The sequence below is a fragment of the Halyomorpha halys genome, unplaced genomic scaffold (genome assembly GCF_000696795.3).
Source record: "Halyomorpha halys isolate HHAL.00 unplaced genomic scaffold, Hhal_1.1 Scaffold145.1, whole genome shotgun sequence".
Classification (NCBI taxonomy): domain Eukaryota; kingdom Metazoa; phylum Arthropoda; class Insecta; order Hemiptera; family Pentatomidae; genus Halyomorpha; species Halyomorpha halys.
Window position 1 is genome coordinate 1,381,978 of NW_027115461.1, and position 23,869 is coordinate 1,405,846.

At 32.7% G+C, this 23,869-nt stretch overlaps 1 protein-coding gene across 14 annotated transcripts in view; it reads left to right on the forward strand.

The window, feature by feature from the left end:
• Klc (kinesin light chain) overlaps positions 1-23,869 on the forward strand; it is a 166,950-nt gene that overhangs the window by 77,937 nt on the left and 65,144 nt on the right. For all 14 annotated transcript variants that reach the window (XM_014417030.2, XM_014417032.2, XM_014417031.2 and 11 more), the window contains 6 exons: positions 17,106-17,358; positions 19,040-19,264; positions 19,890-19,983; positions 21,401-21,629; positions 21,800-21,887; positions 23,510-23,680. In XM_014417030.2, coding sequence (XP_014272516.1) covers positions 17,106-17,358; positions 19,040-19,264; positions 19,890-19,983; positions 21,401-21,629; positions 21,800-21,887; positions 23,510-23,680 — 1,060 coding nt within the window. The remainder of the gene's footprint in view (positions 1-17,105; positions 17,359-19,039; positions 19,265-19,889; positions 19,984-21,400; positions 21,630-21,799; positions 21,888-23,509; positions 23,681-23,869) is intronic.

The window sequence follows — 23,869 nt, forward strand, 5'->3', positions numbered from 1 at the left end:
TTTTTCATAAATCAAACTTTTTGTCCTAACTCATTATAATAAATCAACATTTTATTAATTTATTTTAGTAAATATCATAAAAACTACTACTCCTACGAAGATAAACTATTTTATGGAAAATTAAATTAAATCTGTACGTCGAATGGTTTTCGAGATATAGATTTCTCGAAACAAATTCATTAACTTCTGATTTTTTTATGAAATGTTGCGTTTTAAAAAGCTATTTCCTAAACTATTGAACGAAAATAGTTCTATAAGAGCTCATGTTATAGCAAATTTACTCATGTTTTGAAGGTATAGAACTCGGAATGATAAATTAATTTATTTTTTTTAACGTTTCGGAACAGCCGCCATTTTTTATTCCCCCTACCCATACTTGACCGACTCCTCAATTTTGAATAATAATTATACATAGTTTTCATTAAAGTAATCAATAAATTGGGTGGAATCACTGACTTTTTTTTTTTCGTTTGTTCTCTTGGACTAGAACCTTCGCGTTCGCTTGTATGGTATGGATTGTACTTCAGCTATGGTCAAATATAATGTCATTTGTGTCCCGAAACACCTCTTCCTCCTCCCCTCCCAAAAAAAAAAAATATTGTCCTTGCTGTCCGAATTGTTCCGATAAGCCCGGCCCCGCGGCCTCTTACTATCCTTGGGAAATGCTCGTATAACTTTTTCTTCTCTCCGTTATAGGACTGTCATGCTTTGTCTGGCTTTCACTTTAATGTAATCAATTATTCTCGTAACTGTTATTATCAATTGTAGGTTTCTTGTATTAATTTGTTGTTAGCGGAATTTGAGCCCGTGGGAATTCCGTTAATTTTTTTAATACATGAAATATTGTCCCACAGATCGAATTCAAAATTTAGAAATACTTGACTGCGCTTCCTTCCGTATAAGACAATCCCTTTATTTCTATCATTTGATTTTTTAAAAAATCGGGATAAATATGACAAAAACAACTTCAGAAACAAGAAATAACCTGAAGATTATTCACAAAACCATAACACAAATAACTAAGTAAACATAAAAAAAAAAAAAAATTTGCTTCTCATATCCGCAGGTGTGGTTGGTTGCCCGTCATCTACATAAGTACCCAAAGACTAATTATGCTGTCTACTTTGTCTAATTATCCCCATATTGTCCAACGGACTGGACGAAAGTTGACAAAATGCTCCATCTGCGTCAAAGCCTTCAGATATTTGAAAAAATGCATATTTCGCAGATAAAGCAACTCTACTACGAAATATTTATATCATTATTTCTAATTATATCTATAAAAAAATCGTCCTCTCTTTAAAAATGGAATCATGTTTTATATACAATTATCGCAAGGAGCTGATTATTATATGCACAATATACCTTGGTATAATATAATATGATATAATATAAGCTTATTTAATTATGTGTAAAGGTTTCTCAGGCCACTGGAGCGGAATCCTTTGGCTTGGTACTAAAGGCTACCCTTTGCCAATAAGGTCGCGCCCTTTCGGATCCTCTTCTTTTCTATTATGTCATCTCCATCATAACATTAATTAAATATTAACATTTTCTTTTTTGATCGATGATTTCCTCTTTATTATTGCTAATTATGATTTAAAAATCTCCAAAATAACTTATAGGTATGACTTGAATCAATCTCCACGAAACATAGGGATAGTGTAAGGTCCTATAAATTACATGAAATGTCACTAACTAATGTTTGAAATTTTCGTATTTAATTGAAACTACTATTTTTCTATTATAACGGTTCAATATAATTTCAGGTAGTTTTCCAATTTCAGGCGCTTTTTTTATATTGCTCTATTTAACTTTCTTAAAAGTCTCCTCTTCCAGTTTTTTTTTTTTTTTTTTTATAAATAATACTTTTTATTTATTGATAGATATTACAATCTGCCACACAGTTGTGGGCAATAGGTAATAGTGATGAATGATCTCATAGATACTAAAATAAATAAATAAATAAAAACTCTTAAAATATATACAAACAAAAGAATAAACAAAATGAACATAATTAAACTATCTGTATGAAAAATAAATAAATAATGATAAGTCTCTAGTCACATTTACACTCTAATATACAATATTTACACAATCGACCTGAGGATCCCTGAGCCCACTCTATCCCCCACGTGTGAGGGGTAGTGCAGAGCTCTAAAGATCCCAGCGCATCACTCTCGCCGCATCATTTCTTCCAGTTTTAAGCAAATATTTTAAATGTAATTTATTTACAATCTAGAGGTTCGTTGAACAAGAGAGAATGTTGAATGTTAAATACTCGTACTAAAGCTATTGTAACTACAGAGTGTGAAGAGTGCCCGAAATAAAATATTTATGGTCAAGGTGTGAATTAATTTGATTGGGGGGCTATGAAAACTGTAGATTGATGACGATGATGGATGGTGAAGGTGCGAATCATAGGATTTATACAAGGAAGGTAACTTATTCATGAACCCATGCTTCCTTTTCTTCTCCACATCCCTTCATCTACCCTCTCCTCGGCTACCGGAGGGCTCTTCGAAAGTGTCTTTACTCACTCATTAGTGATCATGGAGAAACCATGCTTTTTTTTTACTGAATAGGAGTGTAGAAAGAATGACTGCTTGTAAAAAAAAAATATGGCTTTGTGGCTCTGCTCTATAGCAAGTCTGAGTACCTTTTGTTATTTCGGCCACATGGGATGCTGGTGTACAATCGCAAGTAGCCATATACTGAAAGCAGGGGTGGCCCTATTTGTTTAAACGTTTCGACATTTTTTGCAGATTTTTTTTTTTATGATAAAAAAGTTAATATTCACTTTCCGCATGAATTTTCATAAGAATTTTTGTTGCTCAAAATTTTGGCAGAAAAAAAATTTAGTTTTTTAATTAAACAAATCAGTTGGTTAACAATTTTTCTCGGCATTTTAAATTAATATTCATATAAATAATAATATACATTATCCAAAAGCAGTTACGAAGAAATAGCTGAAGTTATTGTTAAGAGGAAAACTAAGATCGGGGTATAAGCGGAATTACGTTGATAAAGTCGCCCACGACCGCCAACGCCTTCTCGATATCGTCGCATCTGACGTACAACTACAGATGCATCTGATGCATAACTAGAGAAGTATCTGATGTACAAGTTGAGATGCAAAAATATTAACAACAGCCATAACTGTTTGGCCTTTACTTTCTAATGGTGTAAGATAAAGAAAATAAATCGCGTCGGCCATGCTTTCACCTCTCCCGCAGGCGATGGGCGGGCGCGGGCGCTATGGAGGAATAATAAAAGTTACAATCCTTTGAAGGCTTTGGCATAGTAACCGTCCTGGGCAGTTCAGGATGTGGGGGTTCTTGAAATTGTTATCTGATCAGTTTCGGCTTGTTAACACCATTAAACAACATACTACAGTTAGAATCATTATTTTTTTAATATTGGAAAGGTGATAAATAAACTTTTAAAAAATATATAAACATTTACTAGTGATTCTTTTCTATGTGCTCCTCTGCCATCTCAAGTCTCTAGAATAAAGAAGGCAGATTTAGTCCAAGAAATGAAAAAAAAAAAAAGGGAAAGACGGTTATTTGATTTTTTGATATGTTGTTTGGGTTTGGATTGATATTAATAATATAAATTTTTGCTGGGAGGAAAAGATGGTAGGAGTGTGCGTTCAGGAGAGAAAACTAATAAATTATACTTATTTTATTGTGGGAACTTTTCGGCCTTTATTCCAGGCCTTCTTCAGGGTTAAGTACAAACAAGATAACTACAATGTTTATAAAAATAAAATAAAACTGTATAAAAATTAAAATATGATAAAACAGAATATTATAACACTGATAATATAATAAAAAAATAATAAAATGCAAAAGACTAGTACATATATGCAAATAAATATTTTATAATTTTTTTTTAGTATCGTATACCACCTTAGCTCTGCATGTTAATGTTTATTATATACCATTTTTGTGTAAAATATGGACAAAATTTTGGTTTATTATATTAAATGAGTTTTAAGTATACAAAACCCAAAAGTCGCTTCCAGTTAAGTAGACGAAAAAAAATGTTGTTATAGAAAACCCATCAGATTCATGTTTAGCGCCACTGGAAACCCTTATTAAATACGAATTTTCATGAAAATCAAAAACTATAAATTTTTGGGCTTGATTTTTGGAGGATATTTTTTTTTCCTCCGATGTCCTGCCTTCACGAAATGAATTCATAACTCCTCACATTGTTATTCAGATTCAAAGTTACTGCAACTGTTGGAATGCTGATTTTCCGCTGTTTCAAAGTATATGAATATTTGTTTTCATATCCCTTTTATAGGCTAAAAATCTGTTTCAAATAAAGGAAAATTTTTTTAAACATTTTATTTTATATTTCTGGTTTAAATTTGCTTACGAAGGTACATTTTGTGCTGTTTAGGCGGCCTCAAGTTTAGACCTCTCCTGCGTTTCGTGCTGATTGTTGGCATCGTCCTGAAGCTATTGTGGTTTTTGTGATTTAAAAAAAAATCTGCAAAAAACCTAACGATCTGCATAGTTTCCAAGATTTTTAATATATAATGTAAAACCAACGAGACTTATAAATAGATGGAATATGGTCCGGGTGCGGTCTAATTAAACTCAAATAGTAATATTTTGGACTATTTTTAAGCTTTTAAACTAAATTTTTGTACTATACTAAGCCAACGTTTCGCCCCCGTTGTAGGACTGTTTTGACGGAGGTCAAAGTCCGAGTGACGAGTTGTCACTCTTTTCTGACCTGGGACGAAACGTTGGCTCAAATAAAAATAGTACAAAATATTACTATTTGAGTTCAATTTAATCGGATCCGGAGCATATTCCATTTATGTGTATATTAGTATAAAATCAATCTGCAATATTCCATAGACTTATAAGAATTTTCTTGAGTGATATAAAGTTTCGATCGTCTTCCGTGTGCCCTTTAAAGGCATTTTAAATCAAAACCTTCTGCATTTATTGTTCATTTTCTTTAACTGGATCGTATTCAGCCCGTCGCCATTTTTTATTCCAGCGGCTTTAGGATGGAAGACGTACTTTTTTATTTTTTATTTTAGGCCTATGAAGAAAGGATATGGTCAATTGATATATCCAAACCTTAGTGTGAAATAAGCCTCATTTTTCTCCTAGGGCCCTGGGACTATTAGGAGACTGCAGGGTTTGCTGCATGTGGTTCGATCAATAATGCATGGCATACTAAGTAGCTGTCGCAACTTTACTCTTGTCTTCTTTTTATTATTGTCCTTTTGAGAAATCTTATTCTTATAATTATGAACTTCTCTATGCTTCTCATTCTGTAATAGTAAGGGGATCCTTGTCCGGTCACGGTTTAACTAAAAATTGGCGTTTAGATCGCAAATTCAAATTTTGAATGATATATTTTCTTCATATTGCATCTGCCTTAAACTTACACTCTGATTGTCAATCTTTTATTTTACTGTCATTCTTCTTCTGTAGTATTCTTTAATAATGTTGCTCTCACCCCTGTGGGACAGATCTCCTCTCTTGGACTACATACCAAGAGATCCCCCAGAGTTCATCGCTTTTCCCCACCATTTTTGCCATCTTCATCAATAGTTACACAGTTAAATTCCGATTCATCAGCACCTGCAAAGTAAGAATATCTGAATAAATATATACCCCCTCAGATTGACCATATAAAACTGTTCTTACATGTTTCCATTATTCATGTTAGTTCTCATTCTTAGTCTATCCTTAAGTTATTATAGATATTTTGTACGTCTAATTATTGTAATCATTTATTTCCAATAAATTACCTTTTAAAAAGTGTGTGCTGGACTCTGATCATTTAACTAATGACCTTCCCCTCAGTATCCGACTTTCTCACTACCTGATGATTTCCAAATTTACCTTCCCTTCCCATCCTCTGACCTATTGGCTGCCACAAGCTAAGAGAACAAGCTAGATAAGACTAAGGCAATCGTAATAGGATCCAATCACCTCCTTAAAACTATTCCTCATATTCCAACCTTATTCCTAAACAATCCAATACAATTCCATCCATACGTTCAAAACCTTGGTGTCACTGTAGACCAAACTCTCTCCTGGAAAAACCACGTCTCCGATATTTCCCGTCCTACCTTCTCCACCTTAAAACGTTTAAATTATCTTCGCCACTTACTTCCTTCTTAAATCCGTAGGCTCCTGGTTACTTGCTTAATATTCCTCCACTTTGATTATTGCTGTGTGGTTTATGGGGGTGTCTTTAGGGATCTCGAAACAAAAGTAAAACGGTTAATTAATTGCTTTGTACGATTCATCTTTGGGGTTCCCAGGGACGCCTCTGTCACCCGATTTTATGAAGAATTGCAGTGACTTTTCCCCTCCTTCTGTCGTAAATATTTTCTTGCTTCCTTCCTCTACAAAATTATCCAATCCCGCCGTCCAATGTACATCTCTATAAAACCACTATAACATTCAGGCTGTTCGGTACTTCCTTCACACTGCTTACTAGTAGCGACGTTTTTTTACTTCCACTTCCCTATCCATGGAATATATATTAAGGGAAAGTATTACAATCGGGCAAAATTTCGAATTCGAGTTTTCAAGGAAGTGAACCTTTTTTTGCTACTTCGCAAGTCAAACGCCACCTTGTCAAGATCATACCCAGTATCAAAACTAGGAGTGGCAAGCCATAGTCAACCTGGGACCTGTTTCGTAATGAAAGCTAATAGTATTTGTGCATAAATACAAGTACGCATACTATAAAATACAAGCACTAATACATTTTGTTTAATGATTGGGACGACTGTCAGTGATAATACATGATTTAAAAAAAACAAAAAAAAACTATCTGTCAGAATTGTATAAGTCAGTGAAATTGTACCAAATACAAACTGCAAGATGAATATTATTAGATTGTACTTTATTACGAAACAGGGCCCAGGTGTCATTTCAGCACGGAAAAGGAGAATAAAACCAAAATTTGAAGAACATTATATGTAATTATGAGAGATAGTTGCCCGTGGATGATGAACGAGGAGAAGATGGTTGGGGTTGCGGTCAATGATAAACACAAATAAGTTGGATTAACCTATTTTATTGTGCCAACGTTTCGGCTAGAGTTTCTAGTCTTCTTCAGGGCTAAAAACAGAACAAGATAACAACCACAGTAAGTATAGAAAAAGTAAAAAAAATAATTTAATAAAAAAAGAAAGTATAAACAGAATAATTTTACACATAAAATGAATAATTTTACACATAAAATGAATAATTTTACAAAATAGAATTAATAAAATGAAGTGATGAGAGAAGCGAGAAATAAAATGTATACATAGAAAATTGAAAAGTGAATAAAATAACATAATTAAGGAAATGAAATAAGAATAATGCAAAGAAGTATGAACATATTAGTTATTATTAATTTAAAAATTGAAATATGAAAAGAAAATGAAAATTGAGAGGAAGAAAATATATGTAACAATAATAGTTGATAAAGTGGCAAAATAAAAGTAAAGTATACCAAGAAATGAATAGGAAAAAAAATTCTGAAAACACGAATTTAATTCACAATAAAATAGGTTAATCCAACTTATTTGTGTTTATCATTGACTGCACCCCCATCTTCTCCTCGAACATTATATGTAATTTTGGTAGTGCGTTATTAGTTATTACAATTAGGATTTGCTTGAAAAAAAATTATTTTTTACTCCTGGGGAGGGGCAACTCCTCCTGCTCCCCCCCCCCCTGCGGATACACCCATGCACCTTGTATTACGGACTAACCAGATCAAAGACCTCGCTATTTTATTTTATAGTGTGACACAGCTATCATGATTGTAGGTGGCAAATAGAAATCGATCTCTTCGCTGAAAGCCATCAATGTTTTATAACAGATCTTCGATGTTTATTTCTTTTAGGTTTTTTTTTTTTTTACGACGAAAATAAGATGACTCGTCCTAATGAATTCTATCAAGTTTTCACATTCTAATAAATTGATTAAGTTCTATGAACGGATCGTTTTTGATCTAGTTGAACCAAGGTCACTTTGCAAACATCCATAGTAACCGAATCAATGTGGCTTCATTTGATCTCGACATTTTGCTTCAACCTTGGCAAGTTTAATAATCGTCCTCATAAAACAAAAAAAAAGTCAGTCTTTTGTTAATTTATATTTACTAGCAGTTAATTTTTTAAAAAAGCAAATTTAATTATTTGAATATCATGTTTTGGATTATTCTCAATCCACCAGGCAGTGGCAAGAAATCAATCTATCATTGTCGAAACTGATTCATTCAAAGATATGTGTTTATTTAATCTATTACATGGATTTTAAATTAGGCTGCTCACAATCCTATATTTATAATATTTAGCATTAGATTAATTTTTATTAATATATTCTTGTTTGAGAGTGGTTTAGTTTATTTAAAAACAAATTTGATCCTTTTTTCTCAACTTTATTCATTACAAACCTTCCAACGTTTCGACCCTCAGGTCATTTTCAAGGATACATTTATTTTGTTGTCATTTAGTTCTTTAAAAATCTTAAAAATGCCGGCTAATTGCCTTTGTCCCATCTATAACTCCCTTTATAAAATTCTTTCTTAAAACTAAAACTTTTACTAACCAATAATCTTCATTCTTTCATTTACATTGGCAAACCTTAAAACAGTATGAACCTTTAAAAATGTAAATGAAAGAAAGAAGAGTATTGGTTAGTAAAAGTTTTAGTTTTAAGAAAGAATTTTATAAAGGGAGTTATAGATGGGACAAAGGCAATTAGCCGGCATTTTTAAGATTTTTAAAGAACTAAATGACAACAAAATAAAGGTATCCTTGAAAATGACCTGAGGGTCGAAACGTTGGAAGGTTTTGAAAAGAATAAAGTTGAGAAAAAAAAGGATCAAATTTGTTTTTAAATAAAATATTTAGCATGTTAATTTTTTTTTTTTATATTTAACACATTAGGAATACCCCTATAGTTATTTAAAATCTTCTGGAATAATTTTAATTCTTTTTATACAAATCATTATTATCATTATGAAGTTGTTATGGTTCAAATACATGTTATTTAATAATGTTGTATATAGTCTCACTGAACCACATTGATTAATCTTTCATTCACTGTTGAACTTATGGATATTTCTATCTCACCCTTATTAGACAATGAAGAGGTTTCATTTTTTTTTTCAACAGTCTCATGACTATATTTAAATAAAACAATCATAAAAAAAGGTTTCTGGAGAATAGCCATAACATTCGTTTAACGTGACAGGAGACCATATGTAGCCTGTTTATTGTCGTTAACGGACAGTTTGGTAAACAACACACTGGAAGGGAAAACCCTGGGGTACAAGATAGGGATCGATAGGAAACTAAATCCAACATATAATTAGAATCGATTAGTTTATATAGATATGATAATTATAATTTTATCATAGACATTCTAACATTTTAGTTATTTGTTTTTTTATTGAGATTCATTTTTCATTTCTATCAATTAAAAAAAAACGAAAGAAGAAATCCAATTACCTACAGATGTCTGCCAGCACTCAAAGCTAGTTTAATGTACTTTAAAGTAGTTTTTTTCGTCGAGGTAGTAGCTTTTATATTTGTATTTTAATATGAATTGTACATATGGAATTATGTCCGAACAACTAGATATAAATTTATTACAGTAAATTTTTCCAAAACTACTACTGCTACAATAAGTGCCATAAACTACTTTTTAGTACATTAAACTAGCATTAATTTGAGTCTAATTCAGGAACTATTTATATTATTGATATATTTTTTCATTTAAAAAAAAATTAAATATTTATATTTCACCTAGAATAGGCCGAAACATAATACAAATGTAAAATGTGTATAGAGAATATAAAATAACTCTGTTATAAGTTTTTGCTATTATACAATTACCCTAAAAATGTAAAAATTATATAATATCATTACTTAAAAGTAGTAGTAATAAATTGATTATTCTTAAATGATGTATCACTTACTTCATATTTTTATTTGTTATTACTATCCAAATTTATTATACAATTCTAAACTGAGTATTACAAATTTGAATAGTTAATACAAAATAACAATATGATTTAAGTGATATATCATTCGTGTATAGTAAGCAATTATTAAGGAATTGTCATGTAATTTTTTTATTTATCTAATTATTTCTCTTAATACTTAATTATATTTAATTTTTCTAAATTTCTTTCTCACATTCTTGAGTTTAGAATTGACGTGAAAGAAAGATTCGACCACTTTAAGATATATTAGAAGAAGATTGTTGACCTATGAAGTAGATTGTAGGAAGATAGTCCGCGTGGCGATCAATGAAGGTATTAAAATAGTAGAAGAAAACTATTTATCGTTAACTAACGTTTCGCTCAACTTTACAGAGCTTGTTTCAATCAGACAGCCCTGACGAAGCCCTGGAAAGTAGGGCGAAATGATGGTTAACACTATATAGTTTTTTAATAAATGGAATATGGTCCGGGTGTGGTAAAAAAAAAAAAAACTCAAATAGTGACAACTATTTTAATGAGCCAACGTTTCGCTCCACGTTCCAGGGCTTCGTCAGGGCTGTTTTGACAGGAGTGAACTACTTTTACTCATTGACTTTGACTTTGACTTCTGTCAAAACAGCCCTGACGAAGCCCTGGGGCGAAACGTTGGCACATTAAAACAGTTGGCATTATTTGAGTTTTTTTTTTTTGGCCGCACCCGGACCATATTCCATCTATTAATAATATCCACGGTCAATCAACGATCTTCCAGTAAAGATTTTTTCTACTATTTTGTTACCTTTATTGACGGCAATCCGGACTATCTTCCTACAACTTACAGATATAATATTTTAAAACTTTTTCGAACAATTATACATTTTATTTATTACTAATTCATTATTACTATTTTTCATATTTGGTATTTCGTTAACCGTTTTTGACCGCCATCCGGACCATATTCCTAAAATTAATTATATAGGATCTACTAATTAACTTCTTACTAGAGGTTTTATGTAATACGTTCTTTCAAATAATGCTGGCTTAAAATTTACGAACCCCTTTCAGTTATTTAATAATTTTATACTAGAAAATTTCAAGATCCATAAAAAAATCATAAACCGCATTAGCTATTTAGTGATAAGGAGTGTTAGCTTAGCCTAGGTTATTTATCACCATAAAACCGATATTTACACAGTTAACATAACTTAAGAAAATATGCAATGAAATAGTTGAAATTTGCTAAAATTTCTATTTAATCTCATTTCATAACGATAGAAAAATAAATTATTTTATTTATATTAACTGTAAAAATCTGGTGGTACGGTGTAAAGATCATTCAATTTTCACTTACAAACCTGCTTTAATTGAAATTATTCCTCGGGACAGAGATGGGCAACAATTAGCTACAGTTGAAACTAATAGCTAAAATTGCCATGGATACGGCCCTTATTCATGAATGAATCATTGATAAATAAGTATCGTTTCCATGGCAATTTACCGAGTCTATTATTTATTTGCCTTCTCTTGGACTCTAGTACTATAAGCAGAATGTTAAACAATTGCAAGAACTTCCATGATAGTAATTCATATATGTAAACATAGAACATATAATAATAATAATGATACTAAATGTACATTAAAATAAAAACATGTAAAGAAATAATAATGTGAACTGTTACTACTATCCATGAAGAGTTTAGTACTTCGTAAGGAAGCACTATTTTTAGAACAACTGTTTTACAAGGAGGTGATTTTTTCAAGATCACGCTCAACTGCCAGATTTTTCCCTAATTAAGGGTACCCACTTTATGAAACTGCGTGGCCATAAGGTCATAAGGCACAGGGTTGACTCACGGCTAGAGGTTAACAGGATAACCCAGCTGGATTCGAATCCGGTTCCTTAGAGTTAATAAATAAATAAACTTATTTTGTAAAAGTGTGATGAATATCGCTGGCCGGAAAAATGTTCTTGGCTGGTATGTTCTAGATCTTTTCCCGGACGTTGAAGGCATGAGTGATCGCCGGGACGACGTTGAAGATAGTAAAGGCCATGAAAAAGAATGGATTAGATTTGTCAGAGCTCCACTTTCTAGCTACCGCTCCTCTCACTTCTCATGCCTAGAATTTGTTCTAAAACCTAGTTGTATTTTTCTTCTGTGTATAGATTAAATGGACCTAATATTTTTAGTTGCTAGGTTTTAGAAAAATTGTCTTGTTAATAATAGGGGTATTTAGGATCTTTAGTCTAACATGTTAAAAGAAGTAAGTTGTGCTAAATCGAGGAACATTTCATTCTTTTAGCATTATAAAACGATATAACATTTTACATTGTTGGGAGTCTGTAGAATGGAGAATGACGTCACTCAACAGGCTAGCTGAACTCAACAACATTTTGTATGTTTTGGTAGGCTTTGATAGTCACATTTCGGTTGCAGAATCATGAAGTGTTTATTAGCTTCAGTTTAACATGTTAAACGGTAAAAGTTGAGTTTAATGGAGAAATATTTCTTTCTTTTTTTTTTTAGTATGTTAAAACGATATAACATTAGGGGTATTCACAGGTTAAATGTTATAATTGTGTAGGATTGTGAGCAACCCTATTTAAAGTCATGTTAAATAGTAAATGCATAAGAGCTCCTAGCGGATCTTTGTGAGCAACTTGATTAGTAACCTTTACTTCCAAAACTTCATGTTATTGTTTACTTCTAAGTTTCGATTACAGTAATTTATTACAACATGCCTAAAATAAGTGCAAAGTAGAAGTGGGAAAGTTTGGCTACTGATTATATTTTTAAAAAAGTCCAAAACACAAGGCAAAAGAAAAAAAAACACAAACAGGACAACAAATAAAACGGTGACAAGCAGAGCTGATCTGTTTTGTGACGTCATTCTTCATTTAACAGACCTAGTAACAGACTCTCCTCAAATATGTCTTATGTTGTATCGTTTTAACATGGTAAAAGAAGGAAATATTTCTCCATTTAACATGTTAAACTAAAGATCATGAATACCGCTATTTAACGTGGTTGAGTCTGTTAATAGGTCTGCCAAATGGAGAATGACGTCACGCAATAGACCAGCTGAGCTCGTCACCGTTTTGTCTCTTTTGATAGGTTAGGTGCTCGTAGTTCGTGTTGTTTATGTTCAGGACATTTTTAAACTCTAATAATAAAGTACTGGATAAAAATAATATTAATATAATGAAAAAAAAAAAATACTAGGAGAGGAAACGAGGAACAAGTGAGCCAAAAATGCGAAGCTGTGAGACATTTTATCATTTCGTAAAGATTACAAAACAACTGGCCTGAAAAATCTCCTAGGGGTTCCTATGGATTTATCATATAACATGGACTTCAAATTAGGCTCCTCACAATCCTATACTTGTAAGAGCATGTTTATATTAATAAAAATCTTTCAAGTCGTTTTCGAAGAAATAAATAAAATGTGTTTCACACTTAGACACATAAAGACAATTTTGCGAAACTAATTTTTTTGGACTCAGAGATATTGAAAACATATATTTCCGTCCAACTTTGGAATTCGAATTTTTCACGACTCAATACTTTCTCTTACTGTAGATTTTATGAAAGTAAAAATGGGTCCCAACTCCATCAAGACGTTTGTCCATACGTTAGCACCACGTCTAAAATAAATCAAATTAACAGTTTTAAGATCTTAATTGTTTCATATATACAGGAATACGTTTGCAGCGTATAACCCAAACATGCTGTTCTCTGATTCAGGCTTGGTCGCATGAAAATGACTAAATTTTTTTTTTTTTAGAACTTTATTTTGCCAAAAGTTCTCCCGTGGTCAGATTTGTTAGGGTTTTTATTTTTTCATTTTGATACCCATATATAAGATGAATTTGGGAGTGGTTAGTTCTGTGGTAAGGCACTGTGCTACTAATTCCAAGGACCCGTATTCGAATCCGACTATAGCGGTTAATTGTTTTCTTTTCCGAGAGTCAGTCCTGTAGGTTCGGGGTCGCCCCAGCCTCATTAAGTAGGTACGTTTAATGCGATAAAAATGTGGCTGTCGAGTGTGATTCTGACCAAATTACCTCCTTGCACAACCGTTGGTCTGGTAACAGTACGTAATTAATTAACTTTTTTTTAATATAAGATAAATAAATAAAAGCTCCTACCCCACCTTTAGGAACCATAGAATCCCCCGCTGACTGGTCCATAAGTTCTAGTAATGCTGGAGACGGGGGCCATGAGATCGATTCTCGCTGCGGTAGCTGTTATCCTATTGCCGGGTCTACTAGCCATTATTAAATCTTGGACCTGCACCACCTTCACTAGCTCGGGATGAGATTATGATGTCTTCTTCAAGTTCTTTCTAAACTTCTACATTCATGTTTATGCTTTCTTCAGGAAAATTTCGTTGTATATTTTATTATTTTAAACAAATTTTATTTTACAATTTTTTTTTTTTAATATTTTACAGTTTCTACATTTTCCTTACAAATTTTAGTCACATATTTACACTATCACTTGGCAGTTTTTTATTTTGATTTAAACCAATTCATTACAAAAGACCGATCTACATGACTGTAATAAGGCCTCTCTGGACATACGGAGTTGAGCTTTGGGGCTCCACTAAACCTTCGAATTCCTCTCGAATCCAATCCTTCGTAAAATCCTCAATGCTACTTTGTCACAAATAAAATCATACATAAAGACCTCAATGTTCCATATGTAACCGATCTAGTCCGAACCAGATATCAATCCTTCCATTGCAATTTTGTTGATGAAAAAAGATGAGGATGGAGAATTAAAATAACCATTACACTTAGAAGTATTTTTTTTTTTAAACCTCTGTTGACAAATTTTATTTATTTTTTTAAAATTTATTTATTGATATCTACAACTGTATGAAAAAATACAACTAGCAAATTTGATCATAATGACATAATGATAATGATATGATACAGCATGTAGAGAAACTACCCAGTAGTAGAACTCTAAAAACATTTTACAATATAAGGTCATGAGGCCATCTTCTTTTCAGGCGCCTTGGAGGATTGCCAGGAATGGAAGAGGAAGCATGGTTAGAAACTAGTGGGTTTGGGTGGTTAGGGAGTTTATAATGGAAGGAATGATATCGGGTTGACAAATTAAAATTTTGTATATGGTATTTTGCCTTAATGTTCCATATGTAACCGATCTAGCCCGACAGATATCATTCCTTCCATAATAAACTCCCTAACCACCCAAACCCACTAGTTTCTAACCTTGCATCCTCTTCCATTCCTGGAAATCCTCCGAGGTGCCTGAAAGAAGATGGCGGGTGCTGCCAATGAGAAGTTTCTTTAGACCCCTGTATCACTCCATAATAACATACATCAAATTTACTAAATGTATAATTATATACTGTTGTAAATTCCAATAAAGATATTTAAAAAATGTATTTTACAGAGATGGGCTAAAATTAGCTATAACTGAAACTAATAGCTAAAATTGTCATGGTTACGACCCTTATTTATGAATGAACCATTGATTAATAAATATTGTATCCATGACAATTTTATCAATGCTAATTTTTGCCCAACTCTAGTATTTTGTTTATTTTCATGCTTTTCATATTAAATATGGCTTTATCTTTATCACATAGTTATATAAAAATAAACATATATTTTGTCTGTTTTATCATTTATAAATCACTTCCATAGTTATAGTTTGCCTTCTATTTTTCTTCCATCTTAATTGTTAAAAACGCATAATCGTAAATGGCCATTACAGAACTGATAATGAGATATTAAATTGATACTGTGATAACAAAAGTATAAATAAATATTTCTAGAGATTATACTGCCGTTGCTCAATCTGAACATCTGCAAGGATATGTTTTAAATTTGTTGTTTCTGATTTTTAGTTTGTATTTTAGTCAAAATAATGACAATCTCATTATCAGTTCTGTAATGGCCATTTACGGTTATGCGTTTTTAACAATTATACGCTTTGTCGAGAGCCATCACCTATCATGGTCGGAGTAGCTATGAGGCCAGAGTACCATAGCAACCAACTGAACGCACTCACCTATAAGACATCTTCGATAAAATAAACACAAACAATTAGAAGATGGTTGTGGCACTTTAGTGAAGTGAATAAGTAAAACGTATTTTATTAGAGTCAACATTTTTGCCAGAATCTCAGGCCTTCTTTAGGACGATTATTGCACAAGAAATATACAATAAATAATACAACTCTTCATAACACAATTAATTAATTAATTAAACGAAAGTGCCTTAGCTTTATTTTATTCACACTTATTATTTTTATATTTTGACATCTTTATTTGTGTGTTTTAACGTATTTATTCATTAAATTATTCTATTTTATTAGTACTATTGTTTTTGTTTTTTTAAACTTATTTATCCATTCAAGTGTTTCCTGTAACCGGTTTTTTATTATATTTTCCTTTGAATCTATGTGTTAGTCTTATTCTCGTAAAATGTATCTATTTGTTTGTTTTTGGTAAACTGATCTACTGCTGTGACTATGATGGTCTGATCTCATATTGCCGTCTAATATTTAATTTGTTTAGCGGGTCACTGAAGAGGATCTAGGAGGGTGAATTCCGGAGAGCGAATTTGTTGATCGGGTGAATTAAAATATTGTGAAAAGGTGAAATTGGAGGAGCAGAAATGAGAAAGAAAAATAGGAATGAATTGAAACATTTGTATTTGTTGTACAGACCGAAATTGATTATAAAAGGAAACTGTAGGGAAAAAAAAATTGTTTATTATATCTTATTATTATATCTGATTATACCATGTATGTGTAATTTATATATGTTCGATTACGGATTAATAATTATGCTGTGTGAGATAGCAACCTAATGTATTTAGGCAGCATAGATAAATAAAGTATTTCTCTCTCTCTCTTGTACTTCGTCGGAAATGGAAAGTGAACTAATGAATGAAAGCACTTTAAAATGTGCCATTGAGTGTCTCATGAGCCAAAAACAAATGCCCACCTCTAACCTAAAGTATCAATTTTTAAAAGAATTATTTAGTAGGAAGAAATATTTGTTTTCTAATAGTAACAATTATAATATATAAAATTAACTACTATTTCTTTAATGAGTGTATTACATTTTTTTTTATCTTTAATTTACAGGAAGAAGATTGAATCAATCGGCAAAATGACGCAGATGACGCAGGAAGAAATCATGGCCAACACGAAGATCGTGATCCAAGGCCTGGAAGCGCTGAAGAATGAGCACAACTCGCTGCTCTCTACAGAGCTGACCGTGTCCGCTGTTGAGAGGGCCCAGGCTGCTATGACCGCAGCCGCTGAGTCCAGCGCCGAGAGGCAGGCCCTGGTTCAGAAATCTCTTGACATGATCGAGCTGGGCATCGGGGAGGCTCAGGTAACAGATATCATTGGTCTTTTCTGCTTTAATTGTGTTAATAATAGCTACTTTATTCTTTGTAGGAAGATAGTCCAGGTGTCGGTCAATAAAGGTACAAAATATTTAATGTTAACCAATATTTAGCCCCATTTTGCATGGGACTTCATCAAGACTGATCCCGAGTTCACTGGTTCTCAAATAAAATTTATTAACAGATAAGACTCACATTCTTCAACCTTTTTGTATCAGGGTTAGCCCTGATGAACCCCCGTGCAAGGTGGGGTAAAACCGGGGTAGGGGGGACTCTTCTCCAGCCATAGACTATCTCAGTTAGTAATGTTATAGGAGTTTCCTCTTCCTCCATCCTGGCCATATATTCAGCCCATCTCAGATGATATCGTTTGATAAGACTAACAACTTCAGGCTGGCTAAAGAGGTTGTAAACCTCTTCATTTGTTCTTCGTCTCCACTCTCCACCAACTAACACCGGTCCAAGTATCTTTCGGAAGATCTTTTGCTCAAATGTGGCCAACTTCTGATAAGTTTCTTTTGCCATTATCCATGTCTCCACTCCTTGTGTAAGGACTGTGAAAATTACAGTTTCGTACTGAGAAGTTTTTGTTTTTCCGGTCATTAACCTGCTTAAAGCTACCCATAGCTCAGTGGTTAAAACACAGTCTTACCAATTTGATGTCTGTTGGTGGTGCCGATCCAGATTCGGCCCGGGGCGTTCACTTTTTTCATTGAGTGGTGGTCCCACAAAATGAAAAACTTTGACTCCCAATGGTTAGGCAGCATAGGACTCCAATGGGAGTCTTGGCCGAAAAAAAAAAAAATAATAAAATAAATAAACCTGCTTGATAGATGTTGCCTCAATCCAAAGTGACATCTGTTCACAGCTAATATGCTTTGATGGCATCGCATGTGACCTGTGAGCCCAACTATGTGAAATCAGAAACCCACTCTAAGAGACAATTTCTAGGTCCCACCAAGATGTCTTGGATGTTGATCAGTGATCATATACTTTTTCTTATCATGGTTGATCACTAGACTAAGTTTTCTTGTTGCTTCTGCGAGAGAGAGGAATGCCTCTTCGACTGACCTTTTTGAGCTTCTAATTATATCGATGTGCTAGGAGCTGCGTGGTTGGTCCGTTGTAGATTTTCCTTTTTTAAATTCACATTGGTAAGGGCCTAGTGCTGTTTATGTCAATGGAAGAAGCCGTTGAAACAGACTGCTTGAAAGGACTTTGTAAGCCCAGGATAGGAAAACTATGCTCCGATATTTCCCACAGTCAAAGGGGTCCCCCTTTTGAATATAGATCGTCCGGGTGGCGGTCAATAAAGGTACCAAAATAGTTGAAAAAACAATTTGGAGTTAAACAACGGTGCTTCGTCAAGACTGTCTGATTGAAACAAGCCCTGCAAAGTGGGGTGAAATGTTGGTTAACATTAAATAATTTTTTTCTACTATCTGAACGACACTCGGACTATCTTCCCTATAATCTAAGGTCAGCTATCTTTTTCTTATGTTACTAGGAATGATCATAACATGGTTGATATGATGTTACTCTAAGACAAGTCTTTTCAGAGTCTGAAGGGACCTATTTACTTTCATACATGTATTAATACCAGTACGAACACTCAATAATCATGAAAGTTCTTTTCTTCTAAATCTGTTTCATTTGTTTTAATTATAGGTCATGGTCTCCCTTGCCAACCACCTTCAAATCGTTGAAGCGGAAAAACAAAAGCTTCGAACACAGGTGCGGAGGTTATGCCAAGAAAATGCTTGGCTTCGAGACGAGTTGGCCAACACACAGCAGAAGCTTCAAGCCTCTGAACAAGCGGTTGCGCAGCTCGAGGAAGAAAAGAAACATCTGGAATTCATGTCCTCTGTAAAAAAATACGATCAAGATATAATGGTGAGAATTTTTTTAAATGTTTTTTTTTTAGCCTTCAATGGGCATGGGTCTATTTGTTTCAGACATAAAAAATTTGGAATTTCCTGAAATGGTTTGACTGCATTTTTCTAGATAGCAGATAAATATTGTACCTGTGGATGGCTTTAAAACTTTATAAAACATAATAAAATAGTGCTGAAATAATATCAGCCCATCTCAATTAACTTTATAGATTTTATTGTTCTATAAGTCTGTGGCCTAACAGGGGATTCTTCACATACCTGACCTTTACTAGCTTTTCAGTTTGTTCATTGCAATGTACACCTATATTGTCTGGTATCTATCTAACAGCTATAATTCTAATATAGAGATATAATAAATACAATATCTCTGATGTACTGATATAATAAATGTATTGCCTATGAGACTATAATACAAAATTTAAAAAACACGATGGCCTTAAGAGCTCAGAAGAAGAAAAAGACTCTAATAGTTCACTTCATTGCAATTGTCTATCTAGTAAAATACTCAAAACTCGTGTTTTTCGAGTTATGACATTATTAGCAGCAAATGAGTTATATATTATCATGTTATCGCACTCCTATATTCATACAAATGACCTCTAACAAATTGTCATTTTTTGCAGGATGAGTCACAATCAGAATCGAAACAAGATAAACCAAAGTCGGATGATCCAGTAGTCGATTTGTTTCCTGATGATGACACCGAAGAAAGAAATAGTAAGTTTATTCTGAATATTTCTATACGTTGTAATATTTACTGAAGTACTTCATTGCGAAGAAGTACAAATAAATCTACTTTATTAATGAAACTTTAAGTGGTTTTTAAATGAAAACCTGTTTAGAGATATCTCTCGAATGTATCTCACTTGGAAACAGGAAAGGTTTAAGGGGATTAACCTCTTAAATTTGGCTGGCAGAGGAGTTTTTGAGAGTTTATCATAGGTTAAGTGCATTAATATATTTTACATTTCTTTCTTTATTATTGTTTGGCACTTCATCCCAAATTGAGATTTGGCCTGCTGTATCTTTGGTCACCACTTTTACCTTCCGATTATGAGTATCGAGCAGAATCCTGGCATCAGGAGGCACTGAATTCTCCTATCTAAGCTTTAGACAATCAATTCTCCTTGTTCCACTTATCGTCTCACTAAATATCTTCCATCAGATTTCTTCCGGATACATCTTTTATGACCTTACCATCCCCCTGTCACAGTCTAGCTATTTTAATTATTTGCATTAGATCTATATCTTTATTAAGATTCCTCATTTCCTCATTCTTCATTAAACTCATTATTGTTCCTTCCTCATCAGGTTTGGATTATACACTTCTTCGTCTTTAACCAACTAATAGATCTTACAGTGTCAGAGCAGCCTTGATCCATTTCTTAAAACCTTCTCTATCTGTGGCCATCTTCTTGACTTTGCCTTGGATGACACCTCTGTTCCTTGCCAGATCCGACATTCGCTTATTCCTCAGTTGTTTGTGTGGTCATTTTGTCTCAGTTTTTACTTCCCTAATAAGTTTTGGGTAACTATTGATCGGCATTCTTTGCTCATGGTCGAACAAACTTAATACCTTTTTATGTATATTTTCTGTAAGCGGTTCCTGTCCTGTTTTTTATCTTATTCTTTTATTTTTCGGTGGAATCTAGTTTTACTGAGAGATTTCCTCAAGTACTTGATTTCTGTAGCTTGTATTTAGCTTTCGAATTTGTTATTACTCAACCAACTTTCAGCTGCATAGGTCAGCACAGGTATAAAGATGACAAGGTTCAAATGGAAATATTAAATAGATATGATAATTTTATTTTAAATTTTATAACATTATTGACTCTTATCTCAGGGCAGGTTTTCCAGACAATCAGAACAAAGACACTAAACTAAATTAATGGCTATTTTTACACATATACTTAAATTCTATGTTGAACAATTCTAACCAATTATATAATCTTCTTTGATTACTGATGGTTCTGTAAATGAGCAATATTGAACATTGATACATAAAATAAATATATAATACATAATTAAAATCATCTATTTATAAAAACAACTATTTATTATTTAAAAAAAGGATATAACAAAATATAAAGTAAATTATAAAGAAAGTAAATAAACCTTTTATTTTTATTTCCAGCTATGTCACCTACACCGCCAAGCCATTTTGCACAACAGGTGAACGCGGGATATGAGATCCCTGCTCGTTTGAGGACTCTTCATAACTTGGTAATCCAATACGCCTCGCAGGGGCGTTACGAGGTTGCAGTTCCTTTATGCAAGCAAGCTCTCGAAGATTTAGAAAAAACATCTGGTCACGATCATCCCGATGTAGCTACGATGCTCAACATTCTTGCTCTTGTCTACAGGTAAGTACTTCATGTTTGCTAAACATCGTCTTATAGTTTATAGAGTTCAGTAATCAGGTGCATTAACTTGCTTTAGGCCCTTCACATAATGGTTTCAGACTAATTTATTTATTTTTTAAAATTAAATAGTTTATTAAATTTTTTATTTATTTATTTATTTTTTTTTTTAGGGACCAAAATAAATATAAGGAGGCAGCCAATTTACTGAATGATGCTCTGGCAATAAGAGAGAAAACACTTGGAGAAAATCATCCTGCTGTAAGTTTATTACAATTTTATTTATTTAGTAGTAGATGTTAATATAAATTTTATGTATTTAGTGGTAGATGTTAATACAAATTTTATGTATTTAGTGGTAGATGTTAATATAAATTTTATATATTCAGTGGTAGATGTTAATATAAATTTATAAATTTTATATATTCAGTGATAAATGTTAATATAAATTTATAAATTTTATATATTTAATGGTAGATGTTAATTTAAATTTATAAGTTTTATATAGAGCTTTAACCCTGAAGTACTTGTGACTGTTAAAAGAGTTATATTGCATTAACACTAGTGTTGCGGCAAAGAGCTGTGCCATATATGTTGTCTGTATATTTTTCTATTCAATATTTTTTCTGTAATAGTAGAAGAACCTTGTAGGAAACAAGTCAGTTATTTCATCCAACTTATTTTAATACTTTAATGAAAACTATGTATAATTATTAGCCAAAATTGATGAGTCTGCCAAGTATAGTTAGGGCGAATAAAAATGCCACCTATTTCAAAAAGTTAAAAAGAATTAATATTTCATTTGTAGTTCCATATCCTTAAAACTATCAATAAAACTAAAATAAACTTCATTTCTCAATCATTTAAAGTCAAGTAAATTTGCTAAAATATGAGCCCTAATAGAGCTTTTACGTTCAATATTTCCCGAGATACAGTTTTTAAAAACCAGCATTTCATAACATAATAACAAACACAAAGTCGAACCATAGCTGCCTTAAAGCAATTCAATAGAATCCGTTATCTCCTTCCACTTAAAACCCGTCAACTCTTAGTTTCCTCTCTTGTTTTTCCCCACTTTGACTATGGCTGCCTGGTATATAGTGGAATCTCGGGTAATCTCGAATCTAAACTTAAACGTTTTATGAATTGCGCAGTACGATTTATTTTTGGGATCACCAGAGATGCACTATAACCCAGTATTACACCGAGCTGAAGTGGCTCTATCCATCCTTCCGATGCCAGTATTTCCTAGCTTTCTTTTTATTCCAAGTAATTAGTGCTCAACGCCCCTCCTATATCCTAGAAAACCTGAAGAGAAAAAATTCCCGTCCTATCCCGTACTACCAGGTCCTGTTTATTTGACTTCTACCCTCCACCTCACCGAACTGCTGTGTTTGATAAATCATTTTTTACCTTAACTGCATATCTCTGGAACTCCATTCCCTCTGACATACGTCATGTACCAACCCTTTCCTCGTTTCAATCCCTTATATTTCACTACCTTTTGCTTCACCAATCTGACCCATTATTATAATAGTACAGATATTTTGTAATTAACTTTTTTTTTTGTTTTTACTTAGTCAGTTAGTTTTTTAATTAATCTATTTTTTTCTCTGTATATAAGTTATAATTAAATTGACCACATTGTTTTATGGCCAATAAATGTTATTATAAAATTAAAATTGCCTTTGTACCTGTTCTAAAAGGACCTAGTCCCAGAATAATAAGCTATTTTTCATTTCATTTCAAAAAATCATAAGTTAGGAAATTTATTATGTCTCTTTTATATACATCAATATCTCGATATGCATTCATGCTTAGTGAAATAAATTGATTTATATTTTTGAATTATTTTATTTAAATTATTTATTTTATCTTTATAGGTTGCAGCTACTTTAAATAACCTTGCTGTATTATATGGTAAACGAGGAAAGTACAAAGAGGCTGAGCCGTTGTGTAAGCGAGCACTTGAAATAAGGGAAAAGGTCCTGGGTAAGGATCACCCCGATGTTGCCAAGCAGCTTAACAACCTTGCGCTGCTTTGCCAGAACCAGGTAAATTAATTTAATTTAAATTTTAACTACCAAATGTAGTAGACCCATTCTAATCCCACACCCCCACTAATAACCCCCAAAATCCTCAATGCTCCTTAATTTGTCATAAATAAAATCATCCATAAAGATCTTAACATTTCACATGTAATGGATATAGCCGAACCAGGTATCAATTACATTATAAACTCC